At 43.2% G+C, this 21060-nt stretch overlaps 1 protein-coding gene across 2 annotated transcripts in view; it reads left to right on the top strand.

Moving 5' to 3' along the window:
* Nucleotides 1-21060, top strand: part of B4GALT6 (beta-1,4-galactosyltransferase 6) — a 69400-nt gene that overhangs the window by 27773 nt on the left and 20567 nt on the right. For both annotated transcript variants that reach the window (XM_025996920.2, XM_072732132.1), the window contains one exon: nt 1997-2110. In XM_025996920.2, coding sequence (XP_025852705.2) covers nt 1997-2110 — 114 coding nt within the window. The remainder of the gene's footprint in view (nt 1-1996; nt 2111-21060) is intronic.

Below are 21060 nucleotides of genomic sequence, written 5' to 3'. Positions count from 1 at the left end.
CACTGGGGCTTTCCCACTTTCCCACTTCCTGGAATAGGCCTTGGCGGTTGTACATCATTCGGCCCTACTCATCCTCTTGGGGTTTCCTGGCAATAAATACACTTATCTCAAAGCCTTCCCTATGCCCTGCCAAATTCACAACTGCAATTTCCATGCAGTCCTCTGGAGTTGGGCCTTTGTGTCCAGCTGCTGTCTCCTTCTTGGTACCAGAATGTCTTGCCCTCTGCCTGGCAGCCTGTGTAGGGTCCCTTCCAGCAGGTGTGCCTGGGAGCGGGGGACTCACTTCACTGGAAGTGCCATCCTGGAGCCCAGGCGGCATCTGCCGTCCAGTCCATTTTGATGAAGGATGAATATCTAGGTTAGGCAAAAGGTATGCGAGGTCGGTGTTTAGTGTTCTTTGACTCTTCTCATGTACTTCATGTTCAATTGCCAGATTTCTAACATTTTTCCTTAGGGAGAGCATTTAGCTTTTACAGTTTAGTCAGGCGTATGATTTTTACCTTTCGCCTTTTGCTTGCTGGTTCCTGGCAAACAGGCCTCTCTTTCAAGTCATATGCCTGTTCTCTTATCTGTTTGTATGCAGACCAGTTCAGACAGGAATAACTGTCATCAGAGTAGATTACTGGAGATTGAAAGAATATCTTTGCATTTTCCTAAAGCGTCTGCTAGAGCTTCATTTCCTGTGGGTACATGGTTTACGATCCAGGAGACAGACACTAGTTTAATCAGCTGTTTCCAGGTCTTGTCTCTTACTGCACATCACTCTCATTTTCCTAGATTAGCTTCCTTTCCCATAGAGGAAACCGACAGGTCATGGTTCTCAGGCTTGCATCTTAGGACCTTGTTCCAGAAAGGGCTGAAACATAATCCCTTTGGTTCCAGGTTCAAAATTCCTAAGGTTCTGAATGTCCCAGGTTAAGTCCTGTGCACAGCTCTAAACCAGTCACTCATAGCTCCAGCCATTGAATATGTATATGGGCCAGGGATTGTTCTAAGCAATTTGTGCATTTCTTTTAGTGAAATCTGAAAATGGCTACATTAGGTAGGCATGGTTGAGAAACTGTTGTCTTGCCTTGTACCACAAAGCTCATGCATGTTGGAGCAAGGATTTTTTTTTTTTTTTAAGATTTTATTTATTTATTCATGAGAGAGAGAGGCAGCCAGAGACACAGGCAGAGGGAGAAGCAGGCTCCATGCAGGGAGTCCGACGCAGGACTCGATCCTGGGTCTCCAGGATCAGGCCCTGGGCTGAAGGCGGTGCTAAACCGCTGAGCCACCTGGGCTGCCCCAGGAGCAAGGATTTGAACTCCACATTTGACTGTGGCGCTCTAACCAGTGCCCTCTATGCTGTATAACTTGCAATATCTAAAGATAATGGACCTAATATAATACACAGCTTCAGGGCTCCCCAGGGACTACAGCCTATGAATTCAGAACCAGTAATTTGAAGATTTAAAATGGACTGTGTTATGGAAATAAGTTGAGTGGGTAAATCTCAGTTTTTTAAGTGTGGGGTGGTGAGAAAACATTGCTCCCACCCCTCAGCTCAGTGCTTACTAGAAGCATAGTGCTCTGGCTATGTGGTCGACCAGGATGCCCTTGGCTATTGATAGTGGAGAGGCTTCCCTGGTGTACTTCACATTCCCTTTTGATCTTGCTCATTCTGGGGAGGGATGGGAGCAGATGTTCTTGTATGGTCACAGATAAGCCTGCTCTCTCTGTATGCACAGATCAGGCCAGTCGGCTCTCTAGACTTGTCCCCGAGTTCCCTCGGGAAATCATGCTGAGGGGTCCTTTTCAGTAGCAGTGATGGGTGAGTGGAAGAGTAGCCACAGTAGCTGCATGTGCTTTTCTCTGGTTCTTTATAGATAATTGCTTTTAAGTACTTCTTCAGATTGCATATTGTGGGTCTTCTTACAGTGATAGTGACATATTTCATATGAGGAGCAAAGCACAAAGTAATTTTTGGGTTGTAACTTTTTTCTCTCTTTCCAAGATTATCCTGAAGGCAATAATTCAAGTGATTATCTTGTTCAAACAACAACATATCTTCCGGAAAACTTCACATATTCACCATATCTACCCTGCCCAGAAAAACTGCCTTATATGCGTAAGTGTCATCTAATTTTGGCTTAACTCTTTGCTTGGGTTATAATAAAGTAATAAAAACTACATGGTTTGACCACACTACACCCAGATCATTACTGTGGGTGCTAATGTTCATGTTATGTAGCATGTTACTTGATTGTTCTTTTTTTGACAAAGCATGTTTTGGAGGGGGAGGGAGATTGAAAAGCTAAAGAAAAAGCTCATCCTTTGCCCAGTAGTAACCTATATTGTGAGTTTAATTTGTATTATTACAAGATATTATTTTTTACATAAATAGATGGTTAGATAGAAAATTATTATATTTCAAAGGTTTTAGGAATTTTTATAAATGGTCTTAAAATTGCAATTCTTTCTATAATTTGCTTGCTTAATTTTTAAAGAACTATCCATGTTGATACACATAGATCCATTTATTTTCCTTAACTACCATAAAGTACATCTTTGAATAAATGTACCACATTTCATTTACCTGTTTCCCTGCTGATGGAAATTTAGGCTATTTCCACTTTTTTGCTATCATGTGATAGTGCTATAGGGAGCAGCATAGTCCGGAGTTCTCTGCATACGGTGCAGCCTAGAATTGGAGTTGCTACATAGGCTTGCTTGCTTTTGTACCAAAGCAGCCGGACCAGTATTTTTTTTTTTTTTAAGATTTTATTTTTTCATGAGAGATGCAGAGAGAGAGAGGCAGAGACACAGGGAGAGGGAGAAGCAGGCTCCCTGGAGGGAGCCCAATGCAGGACTTGATCCCTGGGTATCAGGGATCACGGCCTGAGCTGAAGGCAGGTGCTCAACTGCTGAGCCACCCAGGCATCCCATGAATATATCATTTTGATGTGGATGGACTTTTCTAATATATTAAATAAAAAAAATCTCATTGTTTGAATTTTCACTGTTCTCATTACTAGTGGGTTTGAGTCAATGTTTTTTTTTTTAAATATTTATTTGTTTATTTTAGAGAGAGAGCACGCATGAGTAGGGGGAGGAGTAAGGGGAGAGGGAGAGAGAGAATCTCTAGCAGACTCCAAACATGGAGCCCATGCAGAGCTCAACTCAAGACCCTGAGATCATGACCTGAGCTGAAATCAAGAGTCAGGACAGTTAACTGACTAAGCCACGCAGATGTTGAGTAACTTTTGATGTGTTTGTAATTTTGAATATTTTCTCCTGTGACTCAGTTGTGTGCTTTATCAATTTCATATTGGGTAATTAGATTTTCATATTGATTACAATTCTTTACATGTATTCCAACAGTGACCTATTGGTTGCTATATGTGGTATAATGGCTTTTCATAGTCCCTGGCTTGTCTTTTCATTTTCTTCATGGAATCTTTTATTTTATGGACATTTAAAGTTATGACATTTTCAAGTGTATCAATCAGATTATTTAAAGTTTTTCTTTTTCTGTCTTAAGAAAGCTTTCTTTATTACTCGAAGGCCATACAAATAGTCTTACTTCCTTCTAACAGTTTTACCATTTTGTCTTTAAGTTTTGTGCATATGAGATAGCAAGCAAGATAATGCATTTTAAAAACATATTTTTTTCAAAATTATGAAGATAGTACATCCTCATTGAAAAGGCCACTATAATCATTCAGAAGCCATAGGGCTATTATTTTGGCATTTTTTTTTGTAGCCCCTCATTTTAAGCATACTATTTACATATAAGCTTGTATGTTGATTTTTATATAATTAAAATTTTAAATAAATATTCTTTTGAATTATTTGTTTGTCCCTGGGTTCTAAAGTACCCAGTTCTAAATGTGTTTTTTATCTCTCTACATGGGTATTCTTTATTGAGGAAACTAGCCTTTGCCCATCATATTTGTAGGAGTTTTTTTCAGTTTATTGTTGGTAAATTGTTGATATTGCATATCTATAATAAAATGAGCCATCTTTCAATGTCATGTAAGGCCGTGGTTCTCAAATTTTGGGATAAGTCAGAATCAGCTGGATATTCTTTTATTCATTTATTTTTAATTTTTAAAAATTATTTATTTTACATATTTTTAATTTAAATTCAATTAATTAACATAGAGTATATTATTAGTTTCAGAAGTAGAGGTCAGTGATTCACCGGTCTTCTATAATACCCAGTGTTTATTACATCATATGTCTTCCTTAATGCCCATCACCCAGTTACCCCATCCTCCCACCCCTTTGGATAGTCTTTTAAAATACAGGTTATTGTGCTCTGCCTTTAGAGTTCAGACGCAGTAGATCTTTTTTTTTTTTTTTAATTAATTTTTATTGGTGTTCAATTTACCAACATACAGAAAAACACCCAGTGCTCATCCCGTCAAGTGTCCACCTCAGTGCCCGTCACCCATTCCCCTCCAACACCCGCCCTCCTCCCCTTCCACCACCCCTAGTTCCTTTCCCCGAGTTAGGAGTCTTTATGTTCTGTCTCCCTTCCTGATATTTCCCAACATTTCTTTTCCCTTCCTTTATATTCCCTTTCACTATTATTCATATTCCCCAAATGAATGAGAACATACACTGTTTGTCCTTCTCCGATTGACTTATTTCACTCAGCATAATACCCTCCAGTTCCATCCACGTTGAAGCAAATGGTGGGTATTTGTCGTTTCTAATTGCTGAGTAATATTCCATTGTATACATAAACCACATCTTCTTTATCCATTCATCTTTCGATGGACACCGAGGCTCCTTCCACAGTTTGGCTATTGTGGCCATTGCTGATAGAAACATCGGGGTGCAGGTGTCCCGACGTTTCATTGCATCTGAATCTTTGGGGTAAATCCCCAACAGTGCAATTGCTGGGTCGTAGGGCAGGTCTATTTTTAACTCTTTGAGGAACCTCCACACAGTTTTCCAGAGTGGCTGCACCAGTTCACATTCCCACCAACAGTGTAAGAGGGTTCCCTTTTCTCCGCATCCTCTCCAACATTTGTTGTTTCCTGCCTTGTTAATTTTCCCCATTCTCACTGGTGTGAGGTGGTATCTCATTGTGGTTTTGATTTGTATTTCCCTGATGGCAAGTGATGCAGAGCATTTTCTCATGTGCGTGTTGGCCATGTCCATGTCTTCCTCTGTGAGATTTCTCTTCATGACTTTTGCCCATTTCATGATTGGATTGTTTGTTTCTTTGGTGTTGAGTTTAATAGATCTTTATAGATTTTGGAAACTAGCCTTTTATCTGATATGTCGGGATCCCTGGGTGGCGCAACGGTTTGGCGCCTGCCTTTGGCCCGGGGCGTGATCCTGGAGACCCGGGATCGAATCCCACGTCGGGCTCCCGGTGCATGGAGCCTGCTTCTCCCTCTGCCTATGTCTCTGCTTCTCTCTCTCTCACTGTGTGCCTATCATAAATAAATAAAATTAAAAAAAAATATATCTGATATGTCATTTGCAAATATCTTCTCCCATTCTGTAGGTTGTCTTTTAGTTTTGTTGACTGTATCCTTTGCTGTGCAAAAGCTTCTTATCTTGATGAAGTCCCAATAGTTCATTTTTGCTTTTGTTTCTTTTGCCTTTGTGGATGTATCTTGCAAGAAGTTACTGTGGCCGAGTTCAAAGAGGGTGTTGCCTGTGTTCTCTTCTATGATTTTGATGGACTCTTGTCTCACGTTTAGATCTCTCATCCATTTTGAGTTTATCTTTGTGTATGGTGAAAGAGAGTGGTCCAGTTTCATTCTTCTGCATGTGGATGTCCAATTTTCCCAGCACCATTTATTGAAGAGACTGTCTTTCTTCCAATGGATAGTCTTTCCTCCTTTATCGAATATTAGATGACCATACATTTCAGGGTCCACTTCCAGACGCAGTAGATCTTGAGTAGAGTCTGAGAATTTTCATTTCTAACAAGTTCCTAGGTGCTTGTCATTCTTGGACTACACTTGGAGATCCACTAATCTAGAACAGATCCTGGCTATACTGAGTCTGGGGATCTTTTATAATTCTTGGTCCCATCCTCTAAGTGATTTTATTAATCTGAGAGGAGGCATGAGTATTTACAAAAAAATTCTCAGTTGATTCTAATCTTGCTATCTCCTGTCTTATGGTAGAGAATGAAGCTGTGATTTTTGTGGCTATATATTTGTCATTACTTTATTATTGTAGCCTTGGTTTTCTAAAAATGAATGTTTTTGTCTCTGCAGTACTGAAACCACTAAGTAATGTTCTGTTGAAATATTGATTACAATAATTTCATTTTCATAATTTGCATATTCAAGGATTTATAGTTTTAGGAAATCTTTCTGTTTTTGGTTTAGTTGCCATTTTCTTAATTACTGCTTTATGGGTACTAATTAAACTCTGTTTCAAAGCATTTGCCTGCCAGGCCTTCCTAGTAGCCCTGTTTTCCTCCTGTCCCATAACTTATAATTGCTCTTGTCCTAGTGCTTGAGAGATTGTGTCAGGGCTGTGAGGCATTGCCTTTTCATCTAATGTCCTGGTGCTGCTTGTGTTCCGTCAGGCTTGTGTTCTTCACAAGAGAAGATCACACTGGTTTGGTGAGCCACCTTTTCACAGAAGACCTCCTCATGGGCTACTGGCATGGGGTCCGGCATCAACCCCACATCCAATTAGAAAATTGGCCACATACGAATGACTACTTAGAAAGGGGCCTATGCATACAGCCAACATAATGAGACTTCTTCCAAGAGACCCTTGCGTGGGCCATCCAGTAGAGCCTCTTCACTTAGTCATGTGATCTCTGCAAAACAGAGCCTCACTTTACCTATCTACAAAATATGGGAGTATAGTAACAATTTCACAGTGTTGCAAGGATTCCCTTTCCTTCTAACTGCTTTGATAGAGCCAGAGTTTGTAATAATTAAGGGAATGAGAAATCTGGGAGCAATGGGTGGAGTTAAAGGATTTTATACTTAGCTATGCATCTCTAATTTTTTTTTTTTTTTTTTTTAGTGAACAGGTTATTTCTCATCCATAATAGAGAACATCATACTGAAATACCTACATGTAAAATCTTATTATAATATCATACAAAATAATTAAATACAATACTTCCCTAAATAATAGTTAAAGGAAAAAAAAATAGTTAAAGGAGGTCTGTGTAGGAATACCTACCTTGATGAAAACTGTCCAAGTATGAATGATACCTAATTTTCCTATATTCACCAAAAGTGAAGTTAAGGCTTAAAATTGGTGTGTTTGATTATCTAGCTGTAACTTCCTTTTTATTTTTCTCTAGTGTAGCAGTGGGACTGGCAACACTGGCTTGCCATAAAGATAACATTGGAAGTTTTCCAATTGGAATTTAGATAAAATTGATTTGATGGATTTCAGCAATATTTTACATTCAATTACACTCTAAAGTCTATTTTAATATGAGTTATTTATACAGTATGAGTGACTTCCATGTCACTGTTTATATTTGTAGATTCTCCAGAGGGCTAATCCACTTTCAGCCTTCTTAAACCTTTTTCGAAGATTTTATTTATTTATTTGAGAAAGAGAGAAAGCGAGACAACATAAGCATTGGGGAAGGGTGGAGAGAGAAGTAGGCTCCTCACTGAGCAGAGTTCAGTGCTGCACGACTCAATCCCAGGACGCTGGGATCATGATCTGAGCTAAAGGCAGATGCTCAACTGGCTGAGCCACCCAGGCACCCTGCAGCTTTCTTAAATTTATGTGAGACTCTCCATGCTGCAAAGTAAAGAAGAAATTTCACTTTATCTAGAGCTAGAAAATAATAAGTGCTTAGAGTGGATGTTTTGATTTTTCTGAGTGAAGTAGAGCTAGAAAATGTCATTCATATACTTTGCATTAAAATGAAGACAGGCTTACCTGGAGTTCTTAATTCAAACAAAATACATTTACAGCAACTTTCATATATTTTGTTCTTACTGTTTGTGGAATAGTTTTCTTTATGGTTTGACCCTGATAATTGCTATAGTTGTTAGACTTAGGAACATAACACAAGCTGTAAGGATTTTTTGAGAGGAGTTTAAATAATTCAAATGAAAATCAGCAAAGAGGGAAAAGGTAAATACACTTCAGAATGCTCAAAGAATGCTTAATGTGACAAACCATTATGCATGTATTTATTGTCAAAAGAGAGGTGGGAGCCATTTTAGAGTAAGCCATGACTGCATATGTAGTGGCCTTGGGTTGTTCACAGGGACAGGCAGAGGAGAAACAAAGCTGAATTCTATCAGCCAGAGCAGGTAACACGCTCAGAGAAAGGCAGTGTGCTCATTGCTATGAATGGGTTACTGTGTGTTAGTAGAAGTCAGTGGTTCATTCTAGAAGGGAAAGGGAGACGTCAGTGAGAGGGGATGTTGTAATTGGGTCTTGCAAGGTTGTTCAGTAGGTAGTTGAGGTAACCAGTGTCAGAGCATGAAAGGTTCTGTGTTTTGAGAATAGAGGATGGTCTGCTGTGACCAGGGCAGGTGTGTGCGAGGGTGTGTGGACAGTGAGTCTGGACGGGGAGGTGAGGGGCCTTGAGGGCATCTGGGTTCCACAAATCCCTGGGCATCCATGAGTGAGACCTTAGAGGGAGCAGAGCCCCTGGACATACATGCCAAGGGTTGATTTATGGCCTGTGTGCATATCTTAGGGTGAGAGTGCACAGCTTTCAAAAGGTCAGGGGCAAAAAAAGGATAAAACAAAATACCACTGCTTTAAGCAGATGAATAATGTGACTAAGAGGTATTCAGAAAGATTATTGTGATGTCAAGTTGAAAAATGGCTGAGAATGGGAAAATATTAGAATCTGGAAGACCAGTGAGAAGCTTTCTGAAGGGGCCAAGAGGAATGACAAGAGCAAATTACAAGGCCAGGGCATTGGAGAGAGAGGATGGGGCACCAAAGAGAAGCGCCAAGGGATGCCATTGGCCAGATGAGGTGACCTACTGAGGGATCAGGGTTCATGAGCAGGTTTGTGGCTTGGTGACTGTTAACTGAGACATGTATTGCAGGATAAACATCACATTTGGAGAATGGGGAAGTTAATGAGGAAGTTAGAGTTCGGCCCATTTTATTTAAAGCTCAGGAGAGTTGATGTGGGGTCTGAATTTCATCAGAGAGATATAGGCTGGAGATAGAGGCAGAGAGACAGGAATACCGAGATTGGGTCCCTGGAGAACACTGGCACTTGCGGGGCTGGGGGGTCATCAGTAGAAGAAGGGAAACAGTCAGGGGCATGGAGGAGTCCGAGAATGTGCTCCCAGAGGCCAACGAGCACAGAGTTTCAAGGAGAGACTGTTCTGTCTTGTGACATGCATGAAGAAAGCAGGACCACAGCAAGCACAGTCTCAGTAGAGAGGTAGGGTAAGAGGCAAAATATACTGTCAGGAGAAATGACTCCGAGGTGTATGAAAACTAGTTGGTTAAAAAAAATTAGTAGAAAAGGGAAGCAGAAGGGGGTAAAGTATCTGGAAGAGGTCAGGGTGAGGGAAGAACTATTTGGGGAAATGCGGAACTGAGCAAGTTTTAGGCATCACGGAGAGACAAGAGATGGGAAGTATTAGGAAGCCAGATTCTGGAGAAACTTACAGGGAACAGAAATATGCTCAGGTCAAAGAATGAGCCTTGGAAAATAGGAACCGCTTCTCCCCTGAGGGAGAACAGTTCATTTGGAGATGAGGTGGAGAAAGTGAAGGGGTTCATGCCTGTTGCTTCTGTGTTCCTAATAAAATGAGAGGCCACATACATATGAGAGGTTTACCAGGAAGCACTGAGCAGCATGAAAGGTAGAGGTAAATATTTAAAAAGTTGTTGCAGGGAATGAAAAGTAGAGTCAACTAATCATAAATTAAAGGTGACTAACTGGTTAGCCAAGAGAGCCCTCCACACGCCAACCCTAGAGGGTTAAAATGCACAAATATTATGACACTTGTTTTTGTTGAGAGCTTACTTTTTTCAAGATAGTGTGTTAAGTACTATCCCTTACGATGAGATTAGTGTATGTGCTTATGTGATTTTCTTTAGTGGTATTTATTGGACAGAGGATTCAAGCATGGACAGTTATTGATCAGGTGTGTCGGGTCAGGAAGAGAGGGGAAGTAAGAGTATGTGTGAGTGAATAGGTGTGGTTTAGTCCTAAGCCCTTGTGGGCTGCTAAAACAAAGATACCATAGACTGAATGGCTTAAACAAGAAGTATTTATTTTACAGTCTCGGAGACTAAAAGTGTTAAGATCAAAGTACTAGCAGATTCAGGGTCTGGTGAGGGCCTAATTCTTGGTTCACAAATGGCCATCCTCTCACTATGTCCTCACATGGTGGAAGGGGTGAAGGATCCCTCTGGGATCTCTTTTATAAGGCCCCTAATCCTACTTATGAAGGCTTTGTCCTCATGACCTAATCACCTTCCAAAGGCCCCTCCTCCTGATACTATCCTGTTGAGGGTTAGGATTTCAACATATGAATTTTAGAGGACATGAACATTCAGTCCATTACAAGGTGCCATCACTGGGTAAAACTCATGGAGCAGTGTTTCTAGAAGTGTGGTCTGGGGATCATTCACACCAGAAGCAGCTCCGGATACTGGTTAAAAATGTAAGCCTCTAAACCAAACTCCAGATCCATAGAGAACATCAGATTTCCAGGTTGCAAACCCCAGAATACAGTTTCACTCTCAGACAGTCCTCAGAAAACCTGGGTGGCCAAAGTTAGATTTAGGGGCTGAGCCGCCACAATGAGGCCCAGACTACTGTGTGAAGCATCTCTTGCTTTCACTCAGCTGAGGTCATAGATTCCACCACAGTGCTCAGCTCTGGAGACCAGAGGTGCCCCTAAAGCTGGAAGCGTCTGCTGTCACTGTGTTTATGAAAAGGTAGTTTTGTAAAGTGCCCATGTTCTCATGTTATTCTCTTCTGTTTTAATGTTCGTGCTAGTATATGTGGTTACGTGACTGCTCCTAGCTGCTAGGGAGGATGGGAAAGTGGGTTTTAGCTTCTTCCTCTGGAAGGCAGGACTCGGTGATGGGCAGTTCCAGCAGGTGAAATGTGTTCACATAAAGCTGGGTGACTGCAAACGTAATCCAGGGGTGTCTACTGACATAGGAGCTTTGAGAATGGGGCCAGTAACCTTCATTCTAAACAGCCATGCCCGATGATTCTTAGCCATACCACCAAATTTAGTGAGCTGCTTTATTAGAAGACCAGATAGATGGGAAAAATGATCTAGCAGAGAAATTTTTTTTTTTTTTTTTTTTTTTTTTTTTTAGCAGAGAAAATTTTAAGCTAGAGCTGACTGGCTTTCAACTCTGACACTGCTAGTCATTCTAGGTGACAGTGAAGCTTAGGGAATGAATACAGATCCGGGCTTATAAGGATGATGTACAGGAAGGGGAGAGGGGACAGTCCCTCCTTGCCAGTAAACAAGGTTGGATATTAGAAGGTGGTATGATTAGCAATCATGAACTTCAAAGGAGGTCAATTTATGAAAGAAGAAAGTAAACATTTTTTTGTAAAGTGTAGGTGTAAGTCTGCAGAATACCTTCTTTTATCCCTGACTCTAAGACTATGGACCTAGGAAAGTGAGCACTTAGCACAGTTTGAAAGGAAGAACACTTGTTCATTTAAGATGAGGAGTGAGGTGGTATTCTAGAAAAAACACTGAGGTGCTGCATATGGAAATTTCTTGGTGATGAAATGGTTCCAGAAATCCTGGGAGGAGTATATGACATACCGTATTTTCTTTACAAGACACATCATTATTTTATAATGACTTCTGGGAACAAGGAAGCAGCAGTCCATTAAATGCACACATTGTGAGGTATGTTCCTATGTCAGGATGCTAAAACATATACAAGTACATGTGTCAGAGTTGAAGAAATAAGTAATAGTTGTGAATTATGACACTGGAGGAGGTTATCAGCTTCTCAATAGTCAGGAATGAGGAGAACCATTTGGAAGAATGTGATAAAAGCTGTGAGGCTTTCAGGGGTGGATTAAAGGCTCATTGGGTAGGTTAGAAGGGAAAAGTGGGGACAAAAAGCAAAGATTGTTACCTGGATGTTCCAGTTAGTCATTCAGAGTAAAGCGAGACAAAACCATAAGTAAGGTGTCATGGGCAGGATTAGGGGATGAGAATTTGGGCTTTCCGGGGGCTATTGCTTTGGGTCATCTACATGTGGGACACCTTTGGCACAAATGTCTTATAGGTATAGTTCAGCACCTGATGGAGCCAAGGGGTGGGGATACAGGTAGGAAGGAAAAGCAGAAGAAAGAGAGGTGAGACAGAATTTGAACATGGCTGGCTTCGCCCTTCCTACCCATTCATTCATTTGTTCATTCATTTGCCCAATGTCCAGGCATTCTGGGCACATGGATGGTTCAGTCTGTTAAGCATCCAACTCTTGGCTTTGGCTCAAGTCATGATCTCAGGGTCATGAGGTTGAGCCCTGCATCAGGCTCTATGCTCAGTAAGGAGTCTGCTTGAGAATCTATCTCCCCGCCCACACACCCCGCCCTCTCCCTGCTTGCATGCTCTCTCTAAATAAATAAGTAAAATCTTAAAAAAAAAATCTTAGATTTGGTCACTTCAGGAGTAGTTGAATTACAAATTGTGTAAACAGACACAAAATTCCAGAAGTTGAGAAGCCTAAGTAATTCCCCATTGGGAATACGCAGTTTCTAGGGTTGGTTCCAAGGCGGGCAGTGGGTAACAGGGGACAAGATGACTGATATAACCAATAAGCCTTGAGCTGTGCTCAGGCAGCAGCCCAGAGGGTAAGGGAGAGTATGTGCTCTCTTATCGTAAAAATCATTTTTTGACTTTGGAGTGAAATTCACCCGATAGGATATTTCTTCAGGAAATTCAGGTCTTTCTCAACACTGTCATCAGATCGTTAGGCTGTGCACATTTGAAACCCTAAGGGTAAAGTGGTGATAAAAAGCCAGGATATCTAGAATTAGGCTTTAGATACCAAGAAATAGATCATAGGCTCTAAACCAAGTTCAGTAGTCATGGAAAGCTGTTGATTTATAGGGAAAACAACTCTCTGGCTAGAGATAATATCTTACTTGAAATGTAAGAAAAAAATGTAAGCGTAGGTAATTCATATGTACTGACTATTCTTTTAAGAATTATACATATATATTTTTTATTTTTTTAAAGATTTTATTTTAAAAAAAAGATTTTATTTATTTATTCATGATAGACGTAGGCGGGGGGAGGGGTGGGCAGAGACATGGGCAGAGGGAGAAGCAGGCTCCATGCCGGGAGCCTGACATGGGACTCGATCCCGGGACTCCAGGATCACATCCTGGGCCAAAGGCAGGCGCTAAACCGCTGAACCACCCAGGGATCCCCAAGAATTATATTTTAATAGAAGGGGGGATCCCTGGATGGCTCAGTGGTTTAGTGTCTGCCATCCGCCCAGGGCATAGTCCTGGAGTCCCGGGATCGAGTCCCACATTGGGCTCCCTGCATGGAGCCTGCTTCTCTCTCTGCCTGTGTCTCTCCCTCTCTCTGTGTCTCTCATGAATAAATAAATAAAATCTTAAAAAAAAAAAGAAAAAAGTAATATCCTAAGTCATATCATGTGATATGTTACAATGCACACTTCCATGAGCCTGTAGTCTGGGCCTGCATGTACCTCACAGACCCCAGACCCATTGAGGTTTCCAAACTGTGTGGTATTATCACATGTCTTGCTAATTCAGCATTAAGAAATTATAGTGAATGTTGTACATAATCAATGATGCAAGTAAGTTTTTCTCAGATGTAGGAGAAATAGTTTGGCATGCAGGCTTTGTTGCCAAGACTAATGGATAGCTTACAGTTGACTCTCATTCTTCCACTTGGCTCTCTAGCTAACTGGCAGCCCCTCCTCTTTTCAGGCACCCAGTTCTGTTCTTCCCTTTCTAATCCCACTTCTGTCTTCCAAACAATGAAAAATCAAGATTTGATAATTATGTTATTTATATTTGTGTGCTGATAGCACTGCTAGATAAATTGATTTCAGCAAATAGATTTATTTTTTGACCTTTTAATTTCTAACTGGGGAAAGAGCACACTTTCTCATTGGAATAGCACAGGCATGGAGTGAAGCTTGGGGATTCTCTGTGGAGTTCAGTGGGTCCTTCTGTTGCCCTTGAAATCTCAACAAATGAAATAAAGGGGGCTAGCCTGCCTGATTGCCTAATTCATTACAAGTAAGAAAGATGTATCCTCTCCTGGTTTTAAAGCCCCAGAACACTTCTTTGAGAGAAACTTGAGGGCACATCCAGTATGTAAATGGAGTGAAAGTAGCTTTAGTGAGTGCGGTGGTGGGAGAACCTAAAGTCCTCCCTGACCACAGGCTCTCCTTGAGAGTTTTTTTTTCTCCTGAGGTTTGTTTGGGAACCACATCACCAGCAGTTCAGCTGCTCAGTGCCTCTTCTTGCCTGTTCTCTGTAATATGCCCCTTCCCTTCACTTTCTGTGCATGAGGTCTTTTCCCCAATACCATGTGTTGAGGAGAGGGAGCTAGTGTATTAAGAATATGCAGATTATGACCTGCTGAATGAGGGGGCGCAAGCCACCCACATGGGGTTGGCATCCGACCTCCCACTTTGGGGAAATGAAATCCATGGGGTCCTTTTGACTGAGGGTGCAGTTTCAGTATATCCACCCAAAGGAAGTAGAGTCACAAGATTTACTTATGTACAGATCCCAGAAACAAGGGGGGCGCAGTGAGCTGGGGGAAGGCAGCCCTGTTCCAGGTTGAGTGAGCAGGAGGTAGAGCAAGGTAGCTAGCACCTATCACTTACAGGGTGGTTGGGGCAGAGGTCATTTAGCTTTTTGTGGACTTCATTCTAAGTGGTAATTTAAAAATGTGCCTGGCAAGAGCAAAGCAGGAATTTATGACGGAAATCCTAAACTGAAGTCCTTATCTAAGTATCCAGACTCTGGGTATGAGCAGGGTTATCATACTTCGAAATGCCTAGGCAGCAACTCAGAAAAACAAAGTTGTTTTTTCAGAAGAACAATAGTTGTTTTTCTCATCACAATTGACCCCATAATGCCTAGACATTAATCTTTAGGGAAAATCATAGGCACTGCCTGGACAGCAGAGATATTACAAGCCACTGGCAGGGTTTTGGTCACCCAGAGCATGAAACACTTGAACAAAGCAAAAATGCCAGTCAACAATACCAATAGACAAACAGCAATTTAAAATGCTGTCAGTAACCACCACCCCCATTTGTTGGGGTCCAGCCAAGAAAATAAACCAAAGCCCCAGAAAAGGCTAAAGTAGACATTTGATCAAACACTTGGATGAGATTATGGAATATTTGTACCTGTAGGGCCATATTTTATAAATTTGTCTGAAGCATTCCAGAACTATTAATATACATGTAGCAGGTGGGGCCCTTGCCAGCACTTACAGCTCCTTCCCTGGCCAGTAGGTAAGCTAAAATTGAATGGTTATCTAGAACTGTCTGTGCTAAAAAATCATGTTGTTGTATCAGGGCTAGTCTTCGGTGTGATAGCCCAGTGTGTTCAGCAGGGTGGCTGACAGGTTGGTGTTTGTCTTAATAAGTTGTCCTTGTGTGCCAGCATCTATCCCAGTCCCAGTGAGGGTTAGCAGCAGACCTTGGCCTGATGTAAAGGGGCTAAATTCTGCCTGCTTTTGACGTGATGGGGCAGAGTGATGGATGGGGTCTGTTCAGTGTTTTGTAAGGGTAGCTCCAGGGAGATTGAAGTTCATTGGTAGGCATAGATGGGACTCTTGGGGCCTGGCATGGAGGCAGTTGCTTTGGAGGTTGAGTGTTGAAGTGGACATATGGAGAGCCACATGAGTATGATGGCCCAAGGGCACTGGACCCACAGTGGACACGAACTGCTTAATCAGGGAAGCCAAAATAAGTTGGAGGGTCCCCCTGGATGGTTGGGCCTTGAGGGCCAAGACCATAGGGGTGGTTCTCCTTGGGACAAGGTGTAGATCATACTCATCCATGTGGTGGTGGTGCCTGGGCAGATATGGAAGAGTATAAGAGTATAAAGGGCCTGGGGGGAGGGGGGAGGGGCTCCTGCCAAGTATCACATAGTGTACTGCAAAATGTCCTGCATGAAAGCAGTGAGCATCAGAGAGGCCCAGCAAGCCATAGGGATGCATGGGGCCCTTCTGCTGGTCGAATTGGAACGGGGTCAGTAAATCAGCTTGGTAGGCCACTAACTTGGAAACAGCCTTCACTGAGCCTGGTAACATGCCTGACAATTATAGAGGCCCCCCAAAATGAGCTCTGATTTCTGCCTATTGTATACAAATATTAAGACTGTTGGAAGGCTTGAATAGGAGGAACTGTCTATTATGTGTGTCCCAGTGGATAATTAGAGAATTATATGGGTGATTGGCCCCCAGAGGAGAGACAAGTTCCAGGGAACTGCTGGGTTTATAGGGCAGCAGCCTTGGCAGTTTCCACTCTCGGAGGTCAGAGTATGGGACCCCAGATCCTGCTGCCAGGGCTGGAGGATTCTAAGTGGTGATAGCATTTGCCCTCATGAAATTGCCTCTAGAATTGCCTCATGCATTGCCTCTAGAAAACCTTTTTCTAGAAAACCAATACCTCATGGTGGGCTGGCAGTCTTTTGGAGACCCTACAAAGCCTGAGCAAAGGCTTCAGACTTGTTTTGGAGCTGTCTTGGATTAGAGACCCCTGATCTCCAGAGCTGCCCACACAGAGGAGCCTGTTAGTCATTGTATGAGGGAGGAAGCTGAGTCCAGGAGCCGCCCCTCCAGGGAGACTGATAAGGGGCCTGGAAGCCCTACTAGCTGAAGGAGCAGAGGGGCCATTTGCTTTTATTGGGCAGACAAGATTTGGCCTTCAGGGAAATTATCTTTTTCATGTCTAGCTACATCACTGATGTGGTCTAGTGCCTTTTATGCTGTATATCACCTTGTTGTGAATTGTAACAGTATGGTCTTATAATTGAGGGGGGCGCTTCAAGAAGAACTCCTTAGGGGCACCTGGTGGGGGGGAGCTCAGTCAGTGAAACCTCCAACTCTTGGTTTTGGCTCAAATCATGATCTTAGGGTTGTGGGATCCAGCAAGGTGGCTCCCTGCAGTGGGGAGCCTGCTTCCTTTCTCTCTCTCCCTCAGCCCCTCCCCCCATTCATTCTCATTCTTTTTGTCTCAAAAATAAAATCAGTCTTTAAAGAAAGAACTCCTTAGATTCTGGCCTGAAGGGCACCTTCTGGGTTGGAAGTGGTCCTGGGGGGGGTCTGTGGAAGCATGATATACCCATTGATCCTTCCCAATTTTACATAAGAGGAGGTATGCTTCATCTAGTCTTGTCCACTCACAGTGAACCTGAGCTGTAATAACTGTGATGGATAGAATGGCCTGGTGCCAAGCCATAGAAACCCAGGTTAGGAGAAGCAGAGCTGCTTTCTTCTTATCCCTGCAGACTCCAGAGCTTGTGGGGGAGGTCTCTTCCTGAGCATCTATTCCCTTTTTTGTTTTCATCTCCTGCCTTGGTAGCTCAAGTCATTTGGGAGTGCTGTTGGTGACAAGTCTGGAGTCTCCTCTAGGGTGTCTCTAATAAAATAGGCCCTCAAAACCTTGTGTTGTTTTTTTGTACACATTGTGAATTTTGGGGTCTTTGGCCTCTCCAGCCAGGGCAGGCATCTTAATTGCTATAACCAACAGCTGGGAACCAGTCCCAAAGACCTGAGCCAATTAGCACCCTTCTTCACCTTCCCATGGGCAGATTTTTCTAGAAAACCTTGGCAATTCTATCCTGTATAGTTACTTGTCTGTTTCTTTTCACACTGGTGGCTGGATGTCTTGGTTGGACAGATAGTAACAGGGAACACCTGGGATGGAGGTTGCCTCTTCCCTGACTCCCATGCTGCCATCTCCTGTTCTAGTTTATCCCAGCCAACCCTCCCAAGTGGTCAGGATTCACCTCTACCAGTGCAACATTAGCTGATGTATCCCAAGTCTCAAGAATGTGGCACCAGTGATTAGGCATGTTGATAGGCCATACTGTTCAAGACAGCCCACGCCTTTTGAGCAGGGTTCCTGCAAGTGTCTGTTAGTTTTCCAACCTGAGAATTTGGGAGGACCTGCTGCCATTTGTTCAGGGGCCCTGCTTTAGTAAGAATTGGTTTTGCTATACCATGCCAGGGGTGGGACTCCTGAGATCCCATGGGGTTGGGTCATTTGCGACCCAGCAAGGAATGTGGCAGCATAAGAGGTGCTTGCCTCGGCAGTCTTTGCCCACCCAGAGCACCACGGTGCCCCTGGTAGAGTTCATGTGTCAGGGCTGGCTTTCCAAGCCCAACACCCTAGTCCCAGGTGCTGACACCAGAGGCCCAGTGCCAGCCTCCCCTTGGGGCACTAATGTATGGGAACTCTTCTTGGCTCCTAGGACCTGATAGCCCGCCTCCCCTGTCCCTGCCCGGGAAAAGGAGGCAGAGGCCTAGTGTTCCATTTAGCTCATGATGGCATAGTGCTGGGACTGTCACATATGAGTATTGCCAATTCTTTCCAGACCTGATACATAGCAGGGACTTGCTTAGAGACTCATGGGAAATACACCTACCTCAGGCTGGGGCCTGCCAGTGTTGTCTTTGCAGGGGAGTCTGACTTCAACAGCAGTGACAGTTTAGGGTGGGGATTTGTGGCAATACCTGTCTGCCACAGTCCACAGTGGTGCAGGGCAATTCCACAGACTGCCAGCAAGCACTGGTTCCTTCCCAGGGAGACTGAGTGGTTTGGGAGAGGAAGTTAGTAGCTGTTTGTAGCTCCAGGGCATTATAGGGAGATACAACCTGCACCCACAATGCTATCCTCCTTGCCCATTGTGTTGAGAAACAGAGCAGGTATATCCAATTAAGAATACCCAGATTCTGACCTGCTGAATAAGGGAGCACAAGCCCTCTACGTGGGGTTGGCAGGTAGCTCCCTCAGCTTTCGAGCTCCCATTTTGAGGTCAAACCCGAGGGGTCCTTTTGACTGAAGGTACACCACACAAAGGAAGTGGAGTCACAAGATTTACTTACAGACCCCAGAAGCAAGGAGGTACAGTGAGCTGGGGGGAGGGCAGTCCTCTGTTCCAGGTTGAGTGAGCAGGGGATAGAGCAGGGTAGCCAGCTCTTGGGGCAGGGGTCACTTAACTTTTTTGTGGACCTAACTGTAAGTGATAATTTAAAAAGGTGCTGTGGGGAAAAACAAAGCAGGAACTTAAGGCAGGAATCCTGAAGTCACATCCTGATCTAAATGTTGAGACTCTTGTGTGAGTTCGGTGATCATACTTTGAAATGCGTAGGCAGCCACTCAGAAAAACAGAGTTGTTTGTCTCCTCAGACTCCACCCCACCCCACCAAATTATTGTTTCTTCTTCCTCTTCTCGCTCTGATCACACTCTCACTGTTCCCAGTGGCGGCAGTCCTGTCTTGGAAGCCTGTCTCCTACCCTCCACCCCCACACCGCCAAAGAGTAACGTTGCTGGTCCCCCTGGAATGACAATGTCTTGCCCCTGGGTCGTCTTTGGCCTCCAGTCTGTAAGAGAGGAGGATTTCAGAGGAAGGAGGAATAAGCACATAGGAAAGCTGCTGAGGGAGTCTGAGGAATGTGCCTGGTGCAGCAGTTGGAAGGGAAGTGAACTCTGGGGGCCTGGAGCATTAGAGAGAGAAGGTGGTGGCCTGCCTGTTGAGAAGAGAGCTGGAAGGCTTGCCTCCTCATTTGCCAGTGCATGTGTGTTTGAGATAACAGACTAAATGAGACTGGAGAGAACCGCTGACAATAACGGTGATTGCAGCTGGATCGGGTCCTGTCAACCTGGAAAATAGGCAAGGAAATGGGTGTAACAGCACATAAAGAATCCCAGCATAGGTGACCTCTGTGAACTGTCTATAATTTAGCCCAATGGCAGTCACGGTAGCAATCATGAATACCATAAATGCATCAGATTTATTGGTGTGAATTTTACTTGATTACGGTGGTAGATACTGTTTTTGTCAGTGGAGTCTGTACTTACACTGATCAGTCTTACATGGTGACCTGCCCTTTCTCTGTGAGTCCATAGATCACTCTTTCCTTTAGGTGAATCTTGTCACAGGAAAGGCTGGGTGTTTGGTTATAAAAGACCACAAACATCGTCAGGAGAACTGGCAGATGTGAGAAGATTGCACATTCCCCCCCCCCCCCCCAGCTTACCCTTTGAAATGTAGGCATTTGTATTTTAAAATACTTCTCTCTGGCATGCCTCGATGTTTAGCGGAAGCTGCTGGTATTCCTGTCTCCTTAGGGAGAAGGGAGGGATGGGGAGAGAGGCAGCTGTGAAGCCATAGAATATAGAACAGGAGGAAGGGAAAGGGTTCTCTCCAGGAGGAGCTGAGGATTTTGTATGTGGCATCAGGGCCACTGAGGCTCAGACGACTTGAAGAGGGACACTTCATTTGTTGGTACGTATTTAATGAGATGAAGAATGAGACAGAACTTAGTTCGGTAAGTTCTTAGTTCTGTTTTTGATTGAATTAATGGGAATGGCTTTCCATCCAAGAGTCATTCCTATTTCAGTGGTATACAGCAGAAAAGCTACTAGTAAAAACACCTCCAGGAATATACTTGTTAATTCAGAGAGCGAGTGCCTAGTAGGCCAGGAATATCTTAAAAGCCTATAGTTTTCCAGGTTTGCATACAAGGGGATATAAATGTATTGAGTTGTGTTTGCAAATTCTCTCAAGAAATGTGAGTAAAGTAGAGGACAGTAATAACAGCTAATGTATATTGAGTGTGTACCCCTGTGGCTGATGCTGTGCTTGATCCTTCACACGCACCATTTTATCTGGTGGATGCAGCCACACTGGGAGGCAGGTATTACCATCTGCTTTTACAGAGAAAGAGGCTGAGGCACAGAGGAGTTAAAGTGTCCCTAGTACACAGAAGGTAGGACCTGGCGACTCCCTGCCAACCTGACTGCTTAATTAACTCTTAGGTACTATGTGCTCATGCTGCCCGTGTCAATGACTTTGAAATTAAAAGTAGTTTAAAAATACTTGAATGAGTTGTAAAATTATGATA

This window comes from Vulpes vulpes, chromosome 13 (genome assembly GCF_048418805.1).
Source record: "Vulpes vulpes isolate BD-2025 chromosome 13, VulVul3, whole genome shotgun sequence".
Classification (NCBI taxonomy): Eukaryota; Metazoa; Chordata; class Mammalia; order Carnivora; family Canidae; genus Vulpes; species Vulpes vulpes.
Note: the sequence above shows the minus strand (reverse complement) of the source record. Positions and strands in the feature narration are given on the sequence as shown.